The sequence below is a fragment of the Carassius carassius genome, chromosome 15 (genome assembly GCF_963082965.1).
Source record: "Carassius carassius chromosome 15, fCarCar2.1, whole genome shotgun sequence".
Taxonomy (NCBI): Eukaryota; Metazoa; Chordata; class Actinopteri; order Cypriniformes; family Cyprinidae; genus Carassius; species Carassius carassius.
Window position 1 is genome coordinate 19,463,983 of NC_081769.1, and position 24,305 is coordinate 19,488,287.

General features: G+C 37.0%; 1 protein-coding gene across 2 annotated transcripts; it reads right to left on the minus strand.

Moving 5' to 3' along the window:
• Positions 1–233: 233 nt before the first annotated feature.
• Positions 234–23,526, minus strand: LOC132158413 (intermediate conductance calcium-activated potassium channel protein 4-like). Of its 2 annotated transcripts, XM_059567825.1 has the most exons (9): positions 22,875–23,526; positions 19,480–19,575; positions 13,688–14,142; positions 13,167–13,302; positions 7,536–7,646; positions 5,083–5,204; positions 1,894–1,963; positions 997–1,163; positions 234–920 (listed from the first exon to the last, which is right to left on the minus strand). In XM_059567825.1, the coding sequence occupies exons 1-9, from the start codon at positions 23,157–23,159 to the stop codon at positions 917–919; spliced, it is 1,446 nt and encodes a 481-aa protein (XP_059423808.1). In that variant the 5' UTR covers positions 23,160–23,526; the 3' UTR covers positions 234–916. The 2 variants fall into 2 exon arrangements, with proteins under 2 accessions (XP_059423808.1, XP_059423809.1); XM_059567826.1 differs by lacking the exon at positions 7,536–7,646 and having other exon boundaries at positions 234–1,163.
• Positions 23,527–24,305: the final 779 nt, after the last annotated feature.

The following is a 24,305-nucleotide window of genomic DNA, read 5'->3' on the forward strand; positions in this document are numbered from 1 at the left end:
AGAGGACTGACAGTCTCTGTCTTAATAAACTTAAAGATTTTTCTGTCACACCAGTATTCTGAATACCATACTAGGCAAAACCACCACATGCCATCATTCAACAGATGCCATGTCAGGTTAAAGGGCTGATGGAAATTCAAGTCATTCCCAGATTTCTTTTGGGGTGCTGTGGGTGCAGGTTCTGCCTCAATTAGGGTTCTAAAAATATCAGTGAACAAGGGCAATAAACTGCCTTGACAATTTAATAATGACAATTTATCTGACTTACCTTTGAGAAAGTTGCCAGCAAGTTACAGAGGCGTTCATCAATGTGTCATTACCAGGTTGAATGGACATAACTGAACAATAGCATATCAAATTAGAGTCATAAAGTTATTATCAAGTTGCTCAGCATGATTCATATTTCCCAATTCTGAGATGAACTTCTCAAGTTAAGGTGTTTTCTTCAGTTTGATTAAGATTAACTTCCCCAGTCTCATCTAGGAACAGGAACTATAGAAAGACTGAATTTATTTCACTTTTTTTTTTCAATTTCACATTCCTTCTGTGACTTTCACACACTGATATAAATCACATCGAGGCCTGTGCAATTGACTAACAAGTAATCTAAATTTGTTCCTTTGTGTAACACCAGAATCCCCATCTCATAGTTTCAGTATCAATCATAAACTGAAACTCAAAAGTTTAAAATAACCAAAATAACCTTTTCAAAAGTTCATGTTTGGAGCACTGAGGAAGTGTTCATAAATACACGCGACAGAACGTCTGTTCAAAATAAAACAATGTCTGCTATGGTTGTTGCTGCTCTTAATCCTTTCGAAGTTCATCATAAAGTTCCTCCATCAGTTCAAGAGGCTTGATTGGAGAACACTCAGAAGACGAAGACTATATTAGCCTTCAAGAGAGATGTCACAGGTCACCTGTATAGAAATAGATCCAGACTTGTATAAACCTACTCGATCAGGTCAAGCAAATAAAAGTTTTTGTCGGCATTACCTGTGGTCCAGTCTGCGGCAATGTAGTGCCTGTGTGAGCAGCTCAGAGGTGATTTGGAAGGAGTGTCCCAGCTCGTCCAGCTTCTGCTCCATAGAGATGATTCGCTGCTCAAGCTCATGGTAAGAGCTGTTCCAGTTTGCACTCAGATCACACATGATCATCTGCATCTGTTTGAAGAAAAGGGCATTTTCAGATAAAAGCTTGGTATTAGCTGTCTTTCATGTGTGTAAGATGACCCCCCCCCCCCCCCATATTAAGCATATCAATATCATAAAGACTTTAAAAGTTTGGTCATGTTTCTTTCTCAAAACAATTAGGAGATATAGCTTCTGAAACAGAAAGATCTTGTTTATCTTTTTATGTACACAGCTGTATCACACAAGAGCTGCTGACGTGTTTTCTGGTGCACTCAATAACAAAGATAACATGTCAGCAGCGTCACAGCAGTGTTGTGAACGCACAACAGACCCGGAAGAGAAGACAATGCTGAATAAAATTGTAGTTTTTGCTATTTTTGGACCAAAATGTATTTTCGATGCGTTAACAAATTCTAACTGACCCTCTGATGTCACATGAACTACTTTGATGATGTTTTTATTAACTTTCTCGACATGGACAGTATACCGTACACACACTTTCAGGGACAGAAAGCTCTCGGACTAAATCTAAAATATCTTAAACTGTGTTCCGAAGATGAACGGAGGTCTTACGGGTTTGGAACGACATGAGGGTGAGTTATTAATGACATAATTTTCATTTTTGGATGAACTAACCCTTTAAGGTAGTTTTTACAGAAATTTTTATGGTTTCACTGATCATTTATATGTCTGGGTTACACGAATGCCTTTTTTTCAGGCAAATTGACCTAGACATGAGTCTGATGTATGTCTGACTTACCTTTGAGAGATCCACCATCTCACTGGCATTATCCCTTAACTTCCTATGCTTCAGTCGCAGGTGACGAAATCTAGTCGAGACAGGGAAAAATGCATTACATTTTGGTACAATGGTTTTAACAGAACTCTAGTCAGCTTGGTTTCTCCCCTATGTAGGAGATGTCAGGCTTTAGATATCACAGAATGCAAAAAAAAAATATTTTTTTAAGTTTTTGTGGAATATTTTCCTCCATAATGCTTCAATTACTTAATATTCCATGTAGTCTTCCTAAATCTAATTTAAATCAGCAATGTCATGTATATGTGCTGGCCATTGGGTCATAAAAATTATATTTTTAGCAACTGCTGGGTGTCAAAACAGTGCTATTTTAGTATAATTAGATAATATTATATTAATTATTAAATTTTAGTATTATTAAATAACATGTTAGTACTCTTATTTTATTTCAGTTAGTTGCCAAGGCAACATTTCTCATTTTTATTTAAGATTAACATTTTGGGGTTATATTTATTTGATTTCAATTTATTTTAATCAACAATTAAATGTTTTGTTACAATAACAATATTTGGTCAAAATGACCTCTGTGCATTTCTCAGAATCTTGACTGGTATTTTTGACAAGTTTTGTCTAGAGTAATATTCAATTCATTGATACTCCCTGTATTTGTCAGAAATGTGATTTGTGACATGATTTTATATATTATTATTATTATTTTTGTAACTATCATTTTCAAGTGATTTTATCAATGGATAGGCCTCTTTTTTCATGTGTGCAAACATTTCTCACATAAACATACATAAGTTCTATTTATAATTAGTTCAACTGAATTTATTTATTGGTAATCAACAAATGTAATGTAAATGTAAATTTAACATTTTTGTATTCATGTAGGTTTTTGAGGTCATTTTCAGGGTTAAATTCAGAATTTTTGCTTTAATTTGCAAACTTTCATAACGAAAGTTTTAGCAGTACATTTGTGTATTTTTTGCAGTAGGCCTACTTGCAGATGTCTCTGAATAAAGTCCCAAAAAAAGCAAAACGGAAACCGGTTATTGCAGGGGAACCATCAGCAACTGCCAAAGCATGCAGAAATGACCAGTGTCCATGTGTCATGGGAGCAAAAAGGGAACAGACCGAAAATCACAAACCAGAATGACCTCCTAACTATTTGGCGGTCTGCTTGCTGGCATGCTGTTTTAGCTGTCACTGCGGCACCCACTTTCTTTCCAGAGTATTTTTGGTGGTTCTGCTAACTGTAAAACAGGAAGTCAGAATCCCTCCACCCTTACGGCCATCCACGGTTACACAGGGATCTCATACATGCACACATGGAACATTCTAAGAGCCAGATTCCTGTCATTAACAATGTTAAATGCCGCTGTGTAAATTCACACATTGCTGCTTCCTATTCACTGGTCATAAAGGAACTGGAGCCAAAGAGGGTAGCCAGCTGAGCCACTCTCCCCCAAATCAGCCCCTTATCTGCAGGAAGATGTCAGGACTTACTGTAAACAAAATAGCAGTCAACAATCAGCTGAGAGATGGGGAAACTGCCATTCTCGCAATGACCACAAGATAAACAATCACAAGACCACATTTTATTCAAGCTGCTTCGCACTGCATAAAGTGACCTCTGTGGAACTGACAAGTCATGAAAGATTTTATTAAAAAAGACCAAGTGGAAAATGATCAGTGTCCTATCACCATGGGCTCAAATAATAAAATATTCCAGGTGATGGACAAGATGTTTAATTGGTTAACTGTTGCACGAGTTTGCTCATTCTCATCTAATGTTTAATTTATATATTAAACATGTTAAAACTTTCCTCTACATATATTTATTTACAGGAAATGGCTTTGATGTGGTGCTTGAGGTACAGTTAGCATCTTAATGTGTACTTTATCATACATATCATACAATAAGTTATATAAACAATTTATATGAAAACATGTAGACTTCGGTTTTGTTAATAATTATTAAAAAGTCCACAAAATAGCATTAAAAATAATCTATTCCTCTAAAGTCCGATATATAAAATTCCATAAAATCTGCATAAAATACATATCTTACCTAAAAATATAACTTTATAAAATTATATATATATATATATATATATAAAATTTTAAATTATATGTTTACATATGTTTAAGTCACAATTAATATATATAATAAAATTATGTATAAAAAACATGTATAATATTAAAAATTACAAATATTATAATTCAATATAATAATTTATAAAATTAGTCAAATTATATGTTTGCTTAATTGTGTATTTTTAAATAAAAAATAACATGTTTAATCGCAATTAATCGCATTGTTGTGCACAAAACTAATAATGCATTCAAAAGAAGGGTATTGTGCACTTTTTTCATTTAAAAGTACTGCTATGAACAAAAGTGCAATAACATTTGGTTTGCAAACACTTTCGGTTCAGCTATATAGGTCAGTGAGTGTGAGTGCTAACCACACCGGAGAGCAGATCTTCTGATACGTGCTGCATGATTGTGTGAATATTTCTGGGTGGCAAAAGTGATAGATGTGTAATATATTGTGAGAGGGCCGTGTGTCACCGCGTCCCATACAACTCAACATAATAAACCACAAAGTTAGCAAAACGATTCACTCTACTGTGATGAGCAAGTCGCTGTCTTCACGTGCTATCGGAAAATTCCTATTTCCCATTTATGAAGTCGGGATTATGAGCTTGTTTCATTGTTTTCTGTTAAAAATAACAGTGGACAGTGGTTTGTGAATGCTGATGCTTAGCCTAAATAATTTGATCGGGAGCATCCCCTGCTGTGACCCATGATTTTTCTGTATGTGGATTTAGAGCCCAGGAGCAACGGACATTCATAATAATAAAAAAACTGAGTTAATCAATGAAGGCGTTAACATATAACGTTAACATATAACGCGATGATAACGCGTTAACTTGCCCAGCCCTAATATATAAGTATTAAATTATAGGCTCTATATTATTATATATTAATACATTTAAAGGGTTTTAAATTGATATTAGAGAAATTGTTTATATATCTATCTTTCTACATAAACATTTTAAATAATAATATATAAAAAAAAATATTGAATATATTTGTTTAAAAGAAAAATGTATATGTCAGCTATCCACAGACCTTCTGTCTTTCTCTCCTAGTGAATCTCTAAGGCTTTAATGGATCACTCACACACGGATGGCCTCCAGCAGGCATCTCTGGTGGTGACGATGCTCTCCGCTGTTGTCTTTTGTCTGGGTGGTGCGATGCAGCAGCCAACATTCTCTTAGCACGTTAGCTGCTGCGTGCCGGATCTGTGTCACAGAGAATTTGATTAGAGTAATAAGTAATCCATCCATCATAGCTCTACAATGATAGTATATTGACAGTCTGTAGGACATTCCTTAAGTAAATAGTGGCATGTTTACATTGTTCAGATGATGGCTGGTCAAACACTGTCTGAAACTATACTGTACAGACTGCTGTCTGCTTAACTACACTTGCTAACTATAATATGATGATTGTGTTAATGACAAATTATAACATGGCAGTGCATTACTAGAAAATCTGGACAGGATGTAAGGAAACTGTTGCTGTTTATTAAGGGGACGGCCTTGATGAAAATAAAAAAGGAAAGACGGGAACGGAAGGGAAAGTTATGGTTATTTTGAGGGTGATTTAAGGAGGAGAATAGCCATCATAAAGATGTGGGTTACGGACAGTCAAGGGCTTTTTTTAATCACACATTTCTCTGCTTTCTTTGAATCTATTATTGTCTGTGTGTCTTCCTGTTGAAGACCTGCTCATAATGATGTCACCAGCTCCCTGGCAATTTTGTGTGTTTGTGGTTATTAATAGAGTGTCCAACTGTGTCCAGATGTCTTCCTTTAAAGTATCATCAAGGTAAATCATCACAGGGGCTGATGAGTCGGACCCGTGGCATGCACACACACACACACACAAACACCGTGTGACAGGATATGGCTTCTGCCAAGTTAAAAACATAGGTTCAGGCCTTCATGAATAAAATTAATATTCTAGGCTCAGTTCAAGTGAAACTCAATCGACACCTTTAGTGGCATAATGTTGATTACCACAAAAACTATTTCCACTTGCCTCTCTTAAAAACAACAAATCAAAAGCTGGTCTACAGTAAGGCAAACACAATAAAAGTAAATGAGGCCAGTTTGTGAACATTAGTAGCATAGTATAGCTACAAGAAGGAAACAATGTTTATTACTTTTTTTTTTTTTTTTTACTGTACATCACCAAATTTTACAACTTGTCCATGACAACAAAACATCAGAATCCCTAAAATAACAGAAAAAATGATATGAATAGCTTAACAGCTATAAGTGCTTCCTGGGCCGCATTCACTTCTATTTGAAGTTCCTCGTCATAACAAATATTTATATTTAGCTTGTATATAAATTGTACATTTAAGAAATAACATAACATATAGTTTTATTTAATTATATTTTTATAATCAATTAAATATGAGAATGATTTAATAAAATAAATGAATAAATAAAACAATATTAATGTAAAATATGATTCTAAAAAATGTCAACTGTCCAGAAGAATATGTGACAGCTTCCCACAGATCATATACAGGGAATTTGGAAAATGATGGACAAGGAAAAGTTTTTGTCATAACAATTTACTTAAAGCGTTTATTTATAATGCATTATAAAGGGTTATAATTAAAGGGCATTATAATGAATCATAATGTGAGTTGTAATATATTATATAAGTGTTATATGTATTACCTGTAATTACAATTATTCATGAGATTATAATGCATATACATAAAGGCTTTAGGTAAAGTGTTACTGTTGTTTTTATGTCAAATATGCTGTCGATAAGCTTAAAACCTGGAATAATCCTCTGAAAGTACATTTTCAGAAACACCTGTCAGTGGTTGCTCACTCAAAGCAGTCATTTGCATTTGTGGAAACTCTAAGCATCTACCATCTTCCTCTATGCATTTATTTTGAGGTCTCTGCTCCTTCCCTCTGATAAGCAAACAGATGGATCCTGTTAGAGGAGTGCAAGTGGCACCTCAGCATCAAGATCCGGCCCTCGGCACCTTCTCTCCTTTACTCTTTTCCAGTGCATATGCTAACGGACACACATCAGTGCATCTTATTTACTGACTGAGTTAAATTTCTCATGGACTGACACAAGTTTTCCTGACATGAACCTGATTGTTTCCTCCCTTTGACGCCTTCTGTTGGCTATTATTAAGAGCTCAGCGGCCATCTCCCTGGCCATCCTAAGGATTTTCCCACACCGTGCTGCTATTTGGAATTTCCTATTTAAGGAAAGAAATTATATGCTAAAAAGCCTCCGAAATCATAACACAGGCGTGATGCGGAAAATAACGCTGCTTCCATCCATGCCTCTGCATCCTCCGGGTCACTGCTTTTTATGTTTCTCATCCGAAACGGAGGCATATTTTTAAAGATTAAGTTAAGTATTCCCAAATGGCTAACTCTGATTATCATTAACGTATCTTTCTTATGACCACCAAATCAGTCATAAGGAAATAACCAAGCACACATAGGTGTTGACAAAAAGACAATGAAGAATTGAAAGAGGGTGCCATTAATGGGGTGTTTTATGTGGTGGTCGGTCTTGCTCACCCGCTTGGAGATCTGAATGTCCATCATGAAGAAATGCACATGTTTCTCCCCTTTGTTAAGCGCCAGTTTCTTAGTCATGACGGCTACCAACATAGCAGTACATGCCACACCCTGACAACAAACACATAGACATGAGCATGGTTACCATCTGTCTCATTATCCCAAACATATACTCAGGCATAAAGTATTCAGTATTCAGAGTTAATGATATTCAGAGAGTACACAGAATTACAAAAAGATTCTTCTTAAAGTGTATAAATCATTTTTCGGAGGAATGAAATACAATGGCATTTATTTGATTCAAATCAGTTTAAAAAATTTGGAAGAAAAGTTGGAAGAATGGAAGAAAGTTTATGTCTCTATGAAGATTGTTTCCATGTAATTTCATACTAAACAGTTCATTTACCTGAACTCCTTAATTTGTTGCATTAGAGAAAGAAATGATTGAGAGATAAAGAAAGGGAGACAAAGAGAGAGCCAGTTAGTTGTTATGGAGAGAAAGTGTAGTTAGCATCGCTTTAAGGTTTCTTCATGGTATTGACTAAAAGTTCTGAAAACACAAAGGCTTACAGTTTTTCCATAGTTGATTATTCACAGCAGTCAAGGAAAATGTTGAAGTTTATTTACAGAACTCCCCTTAGTCAATCATCTTAGTAAGCAAGAATTAATCAATGCAAAGGGCAAAAGCTTTAATACTACTATCATTTTTCACAAAGGTTGCTGCCAAAATGCATTGTATCTATACAACATAATCATGAAAAAAAACAGTATACAATAGCATATCCCAACATTGCTTTTATCATCACAAAATGTAAACTATATTAAATACATGCAACAATGAGTATTATAAATAAACTTGACTTGAATTAAGCTATTAAGAAATTTTTTCAGAGAATATAGCTTGAATTAAGCTTCTTATGCAACTGGCAATTATCTAATTGTTTGTACCTTTTTTCTTTTTCCTTTTTCCAAGTTTAAGCTTAAAGCAAACAATTTCTAATTTATAACCAAGGTTATTTTAGTATGATTGGGATACTATTATAATTTATATTCATATTTTAACTGAGTTTTATCTATATATTTTCATTTTAATTATAACGTTTTCAATAAAAAATGTTATTATAAAATTGAATTATGTAATAATATAATTAGTACTTTAGTAATTATTACTTAGGTTTTTAATGATATTGTTTTTAGTCATTTTTATTTCAGTTTTATTTGTTTTAGTTCATCAGTGTATCTGAAATAAAATAAGTTTATGTTTTTGTTTTGTTTCAGTTAAACTTTATTTTAATCAACAAAAATGTTTTATGGTTTTAGTTTAAGTTAACTATAATAACCCTCTTTATAACCAGCCATTTAACAGCTTTTTCCCTCAATTACTCAATTATATTTATCTTTTTGGGCAACAAGAGAAAACGACTGATTAAGAATATATACATTTTTGCGGTGGAGGTGTTGGATGCAAGACAAACACACACACACACAGATGCTCCGTCACACTTCCACTTGATAGGTAACAGGTGATGGAAGCTGGTCCTGACACTGGAAAGTCATTAAAGTCTCATCTTTATGTGGAGAAAGTGATAGGAGGCATTGACAGGGGGCAGCCAGGCATGTTGAATGAGCTACAGGTGAGAGGGCTATCCCACACTAATGAACACCCGTATACTGTTCCAACTGGATTAGGAAACTTTTTTCTGGTTTTCCAAGTCTTGGGCACAGGTTTGCACACCCTCCTGATCTAGTGGCGCCAAATGCTATAAACCACCTAAAAATGGCAATGGTGGAAAGTTTTCCCTAAAATAAGGGGGAAAGCTTATAAAAACACTGAGCCAGGGAGAGAGAGAGAGAGGAGTGAAGGATTATTTTCCACTGTGTCAGGGAGGTGTCTGGGTTTGGCATTAGCCCCATGCTCCTGTCGTGTGAGCCCCATGCTCCTATCCTGCCGGCTTATCTGTCCTGATCGGAAATGAGGGATGGAGAGAAGAGAGGGGTGGACAGTCCAGTGCAGATGCAGTTCCCTAGTCAGAGAGAAGCTGGAAACTTAACCCCCTTAATAAACATACTGGCATGCGCTCTTACTGTCACTGTGAACATTTGTTCACTATAGCTACAATAGTTATCACCAACTAACAATGAAAAATACTAATAAAGCATTCATTAATCTCAGTTAATGTTTTATGTTCAACGTTAAATAATACATCATTAAAATCAAAAGCTGTACACTAATGTTAACAAAGATGAATAAATACCACAAACAAATGTATTTTGCTCATTGTTAGTTAATGTTAGTAAATGCGTTAACAATCGGACTTTATTATAAAGTGTTACCAAACACTTTTATTATATCATTTTAATATAAATATTTAACTTATTATCAAATAAAAACTACCATTTGACCCTAAGAACTAATATTTTTTTAATATTTATGTTAACATAATATAATATATTTTATTAAAATTTAAAATATAGGTGAGTGTGATTTTGCCAAGCACAAAATGTTCCTGGATCAACATCCTTGTTGATCCTGGAACAACATCCCAATCAACCAATCAGAATTGAGATATAACTTTTAAGGAAATATCTGTTTTAGGCTTACAATCAGGGTTAGGTTCTTCTACACCCTTGTTAATCAGCTATCATTTCCCACTGATTTTAGAAATAAATTATGGGTACGGTTAGGTTTAAGGGAAGGGATTGGGTTAAGTCTATATTTTTGGACAATAATGTTGATCCAGGATCATCAAAAGATGTGTTACTTGGCAAAATCACAGCGACCTAAAATATAATAATATGAAATATTAAATAATAACGTTTAATAAAGCTACTTGTTATGAACTTTTGCCATGAAATTAATATGTATCGACTTATCATTTTCAATCATTCGGTCTGAAATGATCTTGTACGGGTGTAACCAAAGTACTTGGTTTACAGACAAAACAATCTGTGTATCATATTGCTAAGCCATTCCCTCCCTTCTTCACTTACTGAACTCTATGCTCAGATACACCCAGACACACACACACACACACACACACACACACACACACACACACACACACACACACACACACACACACACACACACACACACACACACACACACACACACACAAGGCCTGAGGGTCCACATTTAAAGTATTTTTTAAGTGTATATGATATTCAGGGTACAATGTATGACAAACAAAAAATGATTTGATGAATATTTTATTAGTAATTCAGACAACCTTGTTTATTAATCATGTGACTGAGATGTGAAAGATGTCACACACTGTGATTCTATTGAAATTATAATCTCCATCCTTCATCAATGAGCCTGCCAACACAGCATCACTGGAATCCCTTTGGAGTCCAGTGTCGCTGTCAGGAAGGGAGGAAGAACAGCTTTAGCTGTACAAAAAGTATGTCCAGATGGACGTGGATCTCATAACTCAGTCACAATGCTTTAAATGTGATGAAGTAGAAGCTGCAGCAACTGCAGACACTGATACACCAGTGCAGCTGGGTTCCATTTATGAGACAAATGACTTAGAAGTCAAATATACACTTGCTAGGATTGTTATTAATTGATTGAACCATGTTGTGAATATGTATCTTTAATTACACGTTATCATGTGATCAGCAGGTCAGTAAAATGTTCATCTAAAGTATGCTGCACAGTTACAGTTCATTTCTAACAGGACAAAGCTGGGAAATTACTCATGAGGGAGTCAGTTGTCAGCTCAGTAACGACTCTAAATGATTCACTTACTAAGTAACTCTGATACCTGGCACCAGCTCACGAGCGAGTCTGAAATCAGTTTTGTGAATTTTTTGCTTACTTATTAAAACGAACCGTGCGTGAGAGTCATTTCTTGTGACATTACAGCTCACACTGTGTTTTTGTTGTGATGATATATTGCATACATACACTGTACAAAATTATAAACGCAACACTTTTGTTTTTGCCCTCATTTTTCATGAGCTGAATTCAAATATCTAAGACTTTTTCTATGTGCACAAAAGACCTATTTCTCTGAAATATTGTTCACAAATCTGTCTAAATCTGTGTTAGTGAGCACTTCTTCTTTGCCGAGATAATCCATCCACCTCACAGGTGTGGCATATCAAGATGCTGATTAGACAGCATGATTATTGCAAAAGTGTGCCTTAGGCTGGCCACAATAAAAGGCCACTCGATGTCGCAAGTTTTGAGGGAGCGTGCAATTGGCATGCTGACTGCAGGAATGTTCGCCAGAGCTTTTGCCCATGAATTGAATGTTAATTTCTCTACCATAAGCCGTCTCCAAAGGTGTTTCAGAGAATTTGGCAGTACATTCAACCGGCCTCACAACCGCAGACCACGTGTAACCACACCAGCCCAGGACCTCCACATCCAGCATCTTCACCTCCAAGATCATCTGAGACCAGCCACCTGGACAATCGGTTTGCATAACCAAAGAATTTCAGCACAAACTGTCAGAAACCGTCTCAGGGAAGCTCATCTGCATGCTTGTCATCCTCATCATCTGCATGCTCGTCGTACAGGGCAGATGGCAGACAGCATGTATTGCGTCGTGTGGGTGAGTGGTTTCCTGATGTCAGCGTTGATCTAGTGGCCCATGGTGGTGGTGGGGTTATGGTATGGGCAGGAGCATGTTATGGACAATGAACACAGGTGCATTTTACTGATGGCATTTTGAATGCACAGAGATACCGTGAAGAGATCCTGAGTCCCATTGTTGTGCCATTAATCCATGACCATCACCTCATGTTGCAGCATGATAATGCACGGCCCCATGTTGCAATGATCTGTACACAATTCCTGGAAGCTGGAAACATTCCAGTTCTTTCATGGCCAGCATACTCACTGGACATGTCACCCATTCAGCATGTTTGGGATGCTCTGGATCGGCGTATGACAGTATGTTCCAGTTCCTGGCAATATATAGCAACTTCGCATAGCCATTGAAGAGGAGTGGACCAACTTTCTACAGGCCACGATCAACAACCTGATCAACTCTATGCAATGAAGATGTGCTGCACTGCATGAGGCAAATGGTGGTCACACCAGATACTGACTGGTTTTCGGTGTACATATGTACATAGAAAAAGTCTTAGATCTTTGAGTTCAGCTCATGAAAATGCGGGCAAAAACAAAAGTGTTGTGTTTATAATTTTGTTCAGTGTATACTGACCACCAATATAGCTGACTAAATCACACATACACACAGACACAGAGTTTTCAGGCTAAATTCTCGTTGCTATTTCAGTCACAGTCAGGAGCTAATGATGCATATCATTCTCAGAAAAAGGGTACAAAAGCTGTAACTGGGGATGTACCTTTTCAAAAGGTACACCTTTGTACTTTATTTACCACTAAAAGGTGCATATTAGTACCTAAATGAGGTAAAACGTCATATGATAATACTAAACATATTTTATTTCTTTAATAAACCAAAGAAATAGAGTTAAGTGAAACAGTAGGAGTGTTTGTCCTAGTACATAGTACAACAAAAGCGATTTCATTATTTTGTTGAGAATTAGATCATTTATAGCATTTGTCTCAAAATGATCTTATGTGAAAGAACAGCAGGAGATCTCTAGAAACATGACTAATAATTAAGAGTTAGTTAAGAGTTTATTTACCATGACGCCTGTAAGGAGACACACCACCTTGCCACATCTGGTGTGAGGGGCCACATCTCCATATCCCACTGTGAGGAAGGTGATGGCTATGAGCCACAGTGCGGAGTCCATGCCACCTGTCTCTACCTGCTGCTGCCTGTAGGTGGAGACAGAGAGCGGCTATGTAAATAAACGAAAGACATGTATTGTGCAAAACTTCAACTGATTGAAACTTTCAAACGATTTGTTGCAGAAAAGACAACAGTGCTAATGAATGACTCATCCTTGCCATGACAACCAAACTAGAATGTATTATTCAAAATTTGACAGTCAGTAACGAGCTGGTGCTGAAGAGCAATTTGTTTGTTCCTGAAATAAATCTATTAGTAAGAAACGTATGATCACAACTCAAATTGACCATCAACATCAGAAGAAGTATGATAACACTTAATGAGCTGTTTCTAATGAGCGAATGGAAAAACAAAATAAATACAGTTGCATAAGTGTTTGTGTTTCTCCACAAATAATTGCACGTTCTGTACCTTTCGCACAGTCGCAGCATCCAAGCCGCGGAGAGCCAGAAGAACATAATGAAGACCAGCAGCGTGCGGGCCGGATACTTGTTCATTAGCACCTTGAGCACAAAGCGGAAGGTGAAGTTGATGTTATTGAGGGAGCCGATGCTCCTGTACGAGGCGCTGAGGAGCACCTTGCTGTGTAGCAGGACGGCTCTGTGCACGAGATACAGTCTGAGGAACATGAGGGCCGACAGCAGCAGCTCCACATCCAGCATGATTTCTTTGTGACTGGAGGACAAGCAGAGGGGGGTGGAGGAATTTTGCACCGGCTTCCCCCCGAGTGTGTCCTCCATATTGGGCCTCAGGTAGATAGCCACGGGATGGATAGTGCAGACAACGAGCTCCAGGGAGATGCTGAGCACCCGGTTACTGGTCATGGCAATGCGCCAGTCCACCTGATTGTGGTCAATGATGAAAAGCTTGAAGAAAGGAAAGAAAAACAGAGGCAGCATGCGTATCAACAAGAGAATCACTTGATTGATCTCATAAGGAAGCAATGATTAACAAAGAATGGCAGAGACGAGAGAGTGAGCAAGACGTTCTTGATTCACTGTAAGAACGGGGCCAAAACAAACACAGCCCTGCCCTCCCTGATAGGACGTCCAGCTGTAAACTGTTTTGCTTGTGAAGGACAAGCGTGTCAGTGAAACTACTTGAAACCATAAATCACAATTAAATGGCTCATTAATTACATGACACAAAAAACCTTAAACATAACTTAGAGCTGAAAATGAGTAACACCATATAAATCAACAGTCGTCTTGAATTACCACAGACGATTTGAAAAGTACGTGGACCAGAATTTGGTTGTAATTGTGACTGTTGCTTACATTTTCCTGCTACACTTATTGCACCATTTCCAGCTGCTGCATAATCTGAAAACTTCTATCACTCTGCACTGCAAACGTTTCCTCATCCATGAGGTCATTCGCTGCCATGTCAAGACATGGAATTCTAGGTACTTTGATCAAACATTTAAAGCATTTTAAATTAATAAAACTTTACTTTGGCAAAAAAGACATGGTTTAGAGAAGAAAATTCATAATACTTAAACCTCACAAAATACTCTAACTTATAAACTGTAATGTAATTAACCATACCTTACTGTAATCTAATCACAATAGAAATGTAGTAGTGTTGCACGTCTTGATATTGCTGAGTTAGATGTGTTCCTAGGTCAACATATTTTGTTGACCCTGGAACAACATGTTACTCAAAAAATGTAGTCTTGACCATATCCCTACACCTAAACCTAACCTTAACCATGAGTGATCCTTAAAATCAGAGGAAATGATAGATGAATGACACGGATGTACAAGCACCTAACAGTGATTATAAGCGTAAACTTCACAAAATTTATAAACTTGTTATTCAAATCTGATTGGTTAATCAAAATGTTGTTCCAGGGTCAACAAAGATGTTGTCCCAGGAACATGTCATAACTTGGTAAAATCAGGTTCTGCAGTAGTGTTAGTAAGGTTTTGATTTTGCTTTGTTAAAGTCATAAAACAACAAATATTGAAAAAAAAAAAATATTAGAGTTGTCAATATATTAATATATACAATCTTGATTAAAGAAAAAAGAAAGATATCATTGAGACTTTTCTGATATTTTTCTTGTAACTGTGAATGTACAGTTGTGGCCAAAAGTTTTGAGAATTACATAAATATTAGTTTTCAAAAAGTTTGCTGCTAAACTGCTTTTAGATCTTTGTTTCAGTTGTTTCTGTGATGTACTGAAATATAATTACAAGCACTTCATACGTTTCAAAGGCTTTTATCGACAATTACATGACATTTATGCCAAGAGACAGTATTTGCAGTGTTGGCCCTTTTTTTTTCAGGACCTCTGCAATTCGACTGGGCATGCTCTCAATTCTTTGCAACCCATTCTTTCATAATCACTTCTTGGAGTTTGTCAGAATTAGTGGGTTTTTGTTTGTCCACCCGCATCTTGAGGATTGACCACAAGTTCTCAATGGGATTAAGATCTGGGGAGTTTCCAGGCCATGGACCCAAAATTTCAACATTCTGGTCCCCGAGCCACTTAGTTATCACTTTTGCCTTATGGCACAGTGCTCCATCGTGCTGGAAAATGCATTATTCTTCACCAAACTGTTGTTGGATTGTTGGAAGAAGTTGCTGTTGGAGGGTGTTTTGGTACCATTCTTTATTCATGGCTGTGTTTTTGGGCAGAATTGTGAGTGAGACCACTTCCTTGGATGAGAAGCAACCCCACACATGAATGGTGTCAGGATGCTTTACTGTTGGCATGACACAGGACTGATTGTAGCGCTCACCTTTTCTTCTCCGGACAAGCCTTTTTCCAGATGCCCCAAACAATCGGAAAGGGGCTTCATCGGAGAATATGACTTTGCCCCAGTCCTCAGCAGTCCATTCACTATACTTTCTGCAGAAGATCAATCTGTCCCTGATGTTTTTTTTGGAGAGAAGTGGCTTCTTTGCTGCCCTTCTTGACACCAGGCCATCTTCCAAAAGTTTTGGCCTCACTGTGCGTGCAGATGCGCTCACACCTGCATGCTGCCATTCCTGAGCAAGCTCTGCACTGGTGGCACTCCGATCCCGCAGCTGAATCCTCTTTAGGAGGCGATCCTGGCGCTTGCTGGACTTTCTTGGATGCCCTGAAGCCTTCTTTACAAGAATTGAACCTCTTTCCTTAAAGTTCTTGATGATCCTATAAATTGTCGATTTAGGTGCAATCTTAGTAGCCACAATATCCTTGCCTGTGAAGCCATTTTTATGCAACGCAATGATGGCTGCACGCGTTTCTTTGCAGGTCACCATGGTTAACAATGGAAGAACAATGATTTCAAGCTTCACCCTCCTTTTAACATGTCAAGTCTGTCATTCTAACCCAATCAGCCTGACATAATGATCTCCAGCCTTGTGCTCGTCAACATTCTCACCTGAGTTAACAAGACGATTACTGAAATGATCTCAGCAGGTCCTTTAATGACAGCAATGAAATGCAGTGGAAAGGTTTTTTTGGGATTAAGTTAATTTTCATGGCAAAGAAGGACTATGCAATTCATCTGATCACTCTTCATAACATTCTGGAGTATATGCAAATTGCTATTATTAAAACTTAAGCAGCAACTTTTCCAATATTTATGTAATTCTCAAAACTTTTGGCCACGACAGTATACCTCACAATTTAGAGTTTTCTTCTTAGAAATGCACGTGCACTGGTGGAAATGTTCTTTCTAATGCATTCATTTGCTTTTTAAAGCAAATAAGTGAAACAAGCTGTCTGCATGTGTATATGCAGTGTCTATAAAGACACTGGTCAATATGTGTTTAAGTAAAAATACATTAACTTTTAGAAAGTGTTCCTGTAGCTCAAACAGTAGAACAGAGCATGGCACTATGACTAGAATAAGATCATGGCTTTGATTCCCAGGAAATCCACAAACTTACAAATTATTAATACAAATTCTCGTACAACAAATGATGTTGCTTCATATATACTTCATAAAAAAAGACCAGAAGAAAAAAAACTTTTTGTCTTGTTGTACACTACTGATAACATTACTGCAACATGATGTTGCATAAGTTCCTGCTTCGATGGGAATCACAACTTAAACAACTAATACTCAATAGTGACCTTAATCAACCCACTTGCACATGCATTGCCCTTAATCTGGAGTATAGTATAAATATTTCAGTGTACCATACTGAATATATCAGCCCATATGAAATCTTACTTTTTTTTACTTCAATAGGAGTTAATCTATTATTCCAGCTGCAGACAGTCAAAGGTTTTGTCCCATGAATGTCGGGCACAGGGAATAGGGTGGGGGATGGGCTGAACTGAGAGAGATGTGAGACCATGTAAAAGCAGGTGGACCGATGGAGACATGTGCTGAGGTACTTAAGACTGCTGGGGGATTTTGGCCAAATGTCATGCTTTCTCAAAGTACATCAGATTTTAGTAGACAAACATTAACATGGCACAAACATACATATAATAGAATACATATATATTAGGGGTGTAACGGTACGCAGAAATCATGGTTTGGTAAGTACCTCGGTTTTGGGCTCACTCTTTGATACAAGCTTGGCACAACAGGAAATGTTCTTTTATTATTATTATTTTGAAAACACAGTAGTGCTACATACATGAACAGCACGAACAGTTGTTTTTTATTTGAATTAGATTGTATAATTTCAAGATATAAAGCAAAAATAGAATGGTCTGACTTTAGATTTGTGAAATTATGCTACATAAGACACCTGCACAAAACAAAAACAGCAGGCGTACTGAATGAAAGTGCTGATTTATTCTCTGACAGCAGGTGGTGCTTATGGAACAGCAAGCGATACAGCGTTTCCTTGGTTACCGCTGTAAACAAAGCAGCTGTGCTTATAAACAAAATTTAATATGCATTATATGACAGTAAGATGATAAAAAAAAAACATTGAAACATTTCTGAAGATGGTCAGCTCCTCTCAAAGATACATTAATATAAACCCCCACATATTAGTCTTGCTATATTTGGAGCATCGCAAATCTGCCTGATACAGCATTTTCTCCTCTTTACAGACCTCATAAAAATTCTACACAAACTACATTTTGCAAAATGATTGCAATACAGTTTGTGTACAATTCTAGAATATAAATCGACCTAAATAAAACTAAAAACTGGTTCCGATTTATAGCCGGCATGCCATCTGAACTCACTGTTCTTGTTTTGGGTTTCTTCTGTTATTTCCTGTATTGCCTGTGATTGACTGTATTCGTCATCTGACGCATGAACCGAACCGTGATGTCCGTACTGTGAAGGTTTGGGACGAGTACCGTTACACCTCTGATACATATACTTTCTCAGTTCTTTTTCGTCTTTGCTTTTGTTTAACCAAATGAGTCACACTAAAGTGAAGTGTAACTGACTCTTTTGTGACTAAAGTGAAGTGTAACTGACTGACTTTTTTTTGTACTTGAGGTCCTTTTAGCCCCAAATTGCTCAATCTGGGTGAGGGGTTCAGATAAGCCCCATCTGCTCCTCACAATATACTGCACTTGTAGATCCTCTGCTATGAAATTTGTTGCTGTTAAAATTTAGTCAGGTTTCTTTCACTGGCCTCATTCAATTTTCTATTTAGTAATTATTCTTTCTTGCTTAACCAAATGCAACATACACTACAGTTTGTATTACAATTTGAAACTACAGTTAGTATTTTCCAGAACAAATGACTAAAGAAGTTGAGTTAGTAATGGTTAAGGGTAGGAATCTTCCAATGCATTGGGCTACACTATTTAACACCTTTAACTCCTCTCATAAGGACATGACATCACACATGTCAATGTGTACTTGTGTTTGTTTTCTTTTGTAGTTGTCAACACAGATGACATCAAGTGGCATTCCATTCTAATTAGTATGACATTCAAACATAAAGAACAAGAACGAAACTAACAATTGTACCAAATCATTTTAAACGCCTTCAAGAATTTCTTAAAGGGATAGTTCACAGAAAAATTTTAATTGCGAGATTAACCAGCTAAATATTTGAAACTGTTTGTGTCTATACAATGAAAGTCAACTTTCATTGTATGGGAAAATATATCTTTGTTTGTGTTACACAGAAAAAAAAGGTCATAGAAATTTGGAATGACATGAGAGTGAATAAATGATGACAGAATTGTCATTTTTGAGTGAACTGTACCTTTAAGAGTACTTTCATCAGACATTAAAAAGAGGAAATTCAGTTGTTTCAGATTGGACAAAAACACTCACTCTGATGTCTTTATAATGGAAGGCGATGATGAGAATGAGCAAACACCCTGTGGAGAAACTGATGAGACCATTTATTGAGAGGGCATATATGGATCCCTGGAGAGAACAGACAAAACAAAGAGAATGAGAGTGAATTACACAAAAAGGTTACAGTGTTGATACTAATTTTCAACACAAGAACTGAAAAATACTAGTTAATACAACTGATAAACATTTAATAGTCTAAAGTTACAGCATTTCACTGTAATTTCATCTGTATAATTATTACATTTGGTTTAAATAAAATGAGGCAGGTGCTTCCTGTTGAAAGATGTGGAACGCAATGAGCAATTTAACATTTTTAGAATCCTATTTAAGATTGCTTTGCTCACTCCAGTGACCGTGTTATGTGGGGAGGATAGCACATGAAAATCGGCATCAAGCTTATATACCATTAGAGGTCAAAACTCAAATCCATTATTCAAACGGGTACTAATTATGCACTAAATGATGTGGAAAGATGCAATATGACCGTAGGCAGTGTGAACAACGCAAAGGGGAGGTAGGGAGGGAAAATGTGGAAAAACTTGCATAAATAGCCAATTTTCCTGCATAACCTGTTTTCCAAGAGAATGGTGAGCTTAAATTATCTTGCCTGTAAGATCGTTCTGTTAGCATGTGTTCCTTCTCCATGCCAGTACAACGAAAATAATACAAATATATAAATTGCTATGCAACTGTTTTTGAGCAGAAGAAAATGGGCAAATATTATATTCTGATAAAATGATAGTATGATAGTTTTATGGATCAGGTTCCTTGTCAGTTTACATGTTAAGCAAGGTGTCCTGCATCAGTTGGAATTCTGTGAAACCCCTCTGTGGCCAAGAAATCATTCTATGCACTACAGATGATTCTGACATTTTGAAGAAGAACTGCTTGAACTGCTTGGCCATGTGTTTTCATAAAGACATCAATTACTGAATTTAATATGAGAGACCACATTTCATAGAGTGAAATCTGGCATAACGAACGTTGTTTAATAAGACCAGGTGCACTTAGGGAGGAAACTTCCATTGCATAGGTTATACATCCAATCCGTGCATGCTTTGGGATGTATACAGACTTGGCAACTTCATGTACATAGTTCTGTTCGATTTATCCTTAAGCGATAGTTCAGCCCAAAAATGAATAATCTGTCATCATTTAATCTGACATCCCTCTTGAGTTGTGCCAAACCTGTATTAGTGTCTTTTATCTGTTGAACACACACAAAAAAGATATTTTAAAGAAATTTGGCAACTAAACAGTTCCTTTTAGCCATTAACTTCCATAAAAAAATGTTTCCCCCAATACTGGAGACCACTGACTGTTTGGTTATCAACATTATTTATAATATCTTCTTTTGTGTCAGAATTTTCATTTTTGGGTGAACAATCCATTTAAACCCAAAGTCTAAAGCATTTATAGAAACAATTTATAGTGATACTAGGTATATATGGTTGCATTGTTGGTTTGAATTGCATACGCAGCATTATAAAGATTTCTAACAAATTTTGGTTCCAAAAAATTACGAATGATTTCTCTGTGTCTATGCTGATGTATGTGAATGCAACACACCAACATTAAGGAAACAGCAAGTAAAATTTACAGAGGGCAGTGCTGAAGTTTGTTTTGCCCACTTCAATCACCATTGTATGTGGACAGAACAGCACGTGAAAATCAGCATAGTGCTTATGTCCTGTTTGAGGTCAAAACTCAAATCCATTATTCAAACAGGCGCTAATTATGCACTAAATGGTGTGGAAAGATGCAATAGGCAGTCGGAGCAGCAGAAAGGGAGGGGGACAAAATGTGGAAAAACTTGCATAAATAGCTGCTTATCCTGTATAATTTGGTTTCCATGAGAATGGTAAGTTTAAATACACCGTCATAGTTGCAGAAGAAAGCTATGCTTTGGATGTGTAAATTAATTCTTTCTCTAAATTGTCTGAAGCAGTATAATCAAAAATAAGTTTTAAGCAATATGTCCAAAAATTATGGGAAGAAACTTGCTAGAGCAAATCAAGAAAACAGAGATGAAAATGCTGATTAGTTGTCAGTGAGGATGTTGAAACTCTTTAGTCACCCGTGTTGACTGTTATACATTGTGAGGCTGCAGAAACTAAGCGTAATGCATTTTATAAAGGTCTTAATGTAAGATGTAGAACGTTTTGTTAATAGGTTTTTAAAAAATAATGATTTTCTACCACACTCATCTAACCATTGTAAATATGGGTAAAGAGTTTAAAAACAGTTGATGCATTCAGATTCCTTTTATAATAATATAACATACATTTAATGAGGTCTTCCAATTAGTGTTTTCATACATTTATGAAATGGAAATCAGAGCAGGGGCCAGATAAGTGAAAAATAAAATAATAATCTAAAAAAAATAAAGTTAAGAAATTTCTAAAAGATGAATTAAGGAAGTTTGTAAGAATGTTCCTTAGTACAGTTTTTTTTAATTTAACTCTTAATTTCTCAAATATTTTCTTTAAAAAATCTGTTTTTTTTTCCTTACATTAAAAAATGTTCTAAACATTTTAGGAATTTTCTTTAGATTACATTCCAAGGTGTTGGTAAGAATGCCCCTAAGGGCAAATATTGTTTCCTTTTTTTATATAACAGACTTATTTAACAAAATATAAAAATTGTGCTTAATAAGATTTCATTCCTAAGAATTTTTCGTGAAACTGGCTCTAGGGATATATTAACGCAATCCAAAATATACGTGACTGTTTCATACTGAAAACAGAAGAGCAAGGTGCTAGCAACACCAAGGTCATGGGTTCGAACGAAATGAAAGGAACTCTACTGATGTGTAAAGGCGTTTGTGTGTATCACGACCCGCACTGACCTCAGAGAAGTGCCCGAGGTATTTTGACTGGTGAAAGTTAACGAAGAGTAGACTATCTCGTGTTTTTCCGTGTATGTTCGGCCAATCCCGTAGGTCCTCGAGCTCCCTAAATGAACGTGTTTTGCCAAAAAATATTATTTAATAGATCACTTAATCAGCCTAATGTACTCCAGTTAAAGTCATTTCAAGGGTTAGATAAAGTAGCAATTGTGCATGTATCCACTTTTTACAGTTTAACAAAACAGTTAAGATTTTGATTAATTCAGCAACGACGTTTTAGTTCCACACAACTAAATTAGAATTAGCTATGCATATTTCAACCAAGCGTAATTTCGGAACGTTTTATAAAAAAAAATTTTTTTGTCTTTTTTTCTTTTAAATGTGGGTGATATTTCTCTTTACTGAATACCATTCAACTCTCTAGAGCTCAAAACTGGTGCTCCATCCATCAAATAAACCACTCGGTTTCTCAATCGCACTACTGTTTTCTGTATCTCACTATAGCTGTAGATCTACTTACTGGATGATACACTACTGGGCACAGCTCAGCATGTAATACCATCAGCAGAATTCCTAACAGCGCGGTTCCCAGTGCCCACGCACAGAGGCGCTTCTTGTCCTCCAAAAGGAACTTTCTGTCACGCAGTCTATAAAGATTTCCCCCCTCGATCGGACTGAGTCTCTTCCCCGTGTGAGACAGCGGAACTCTTATCTCCGTCGTTTCCCCGTAGTGGTTGACAAGTCCATCACAGTTTCTGCCATCCACCTTGGTGTCCAAGTGCGCAAGACGAGCGGTCATCTCCATAGCGCGCTCTTGTCTTCAGCCCATACAGACATCAGTCGCCTTGTTCTCCATCCTTTCCTTCCCCCTTTCCAACCAAAATTTCGGAAGGCATAGCACGCTGTAGTCAAGAAGTAGCTATTTCAAAGCACAGAGTGAAGAACGAAATGCGCGCTCCAACCTGCGAACTTCCAGTTCCAGTGTACGCGCCTCAGCATTTGACCTGGTCTGTGGGTAGGCGCTCTGAAACTGTTCACTCTGAAGTAGCGCTCTTACGTATGCTGTGCTGTAGATGGACTACATCAACTTCTTTATAAGCGGTGTCGCCTCATATGATGATTGTGGCATGTATTTTTTTTCTTCGTTTGTTGTCATTAGTCTTTTTTTTTTTTTTTTTAAGAAACTATCGTTAAAATTTTTGGCAGTGTGTTCTTGAAGAGCTACAGTCCAAGATCAGTGAAAATGCTAAAGTTATATGCCATAGTGAAGCTCCAAACATTTAACGATACAAGTGTTAGAATGAAGTATTTAAAAGCTCATATTTGCGCTCTCAGCACGTTTGAGCTACAAAATACAGTCAAAATTATCCAGAGGGGTAGGCTACCTCTAGTGGGAGACCCGTTTAGTGCAAGACTAACGGTTTAGTTAATTGTTTATAGCAGGGGTTTTCAAACTGTGGGTCGCGACCCACTTGTGGGTCACAGAATGGAACAAGGTGGGTCGCACAAAGTCACTTGGCTGCAGCTAAATTTGCGTTTCAATGACACACACACACACAGTTCAGTCTAGGGCTGCACGAAAGTGACGAGTGGGAACGGTGCGAGGCCGGTGGAGTGATTGGAATTGAGCGACACCTGCTCGACTCACCAGTCTCGAGAACCACGGAGGAGATCGGAAGGATACAAAAGAGGAGCGTCCGTCTCCCCGGCAACTCACTCCAGCCCACCGCCTCGAGCATCCTCCTTCGCCCTACTCGATGGCACTGCGGATTCACCTCAGTGCCGAGGGATCTTCGGCAGCGCGTCCCTCCTTCCTCCCAGGCTTCGGCACCAGTCTAACACATTAAAAACTTCTCAATCACGGGAAGGAGGAGGCGGGAACCGGGAACCCACTCGTCACAATGATATAGCCCACCAACATTAATAAGGACTGCAATATCCTTAGTGTGAT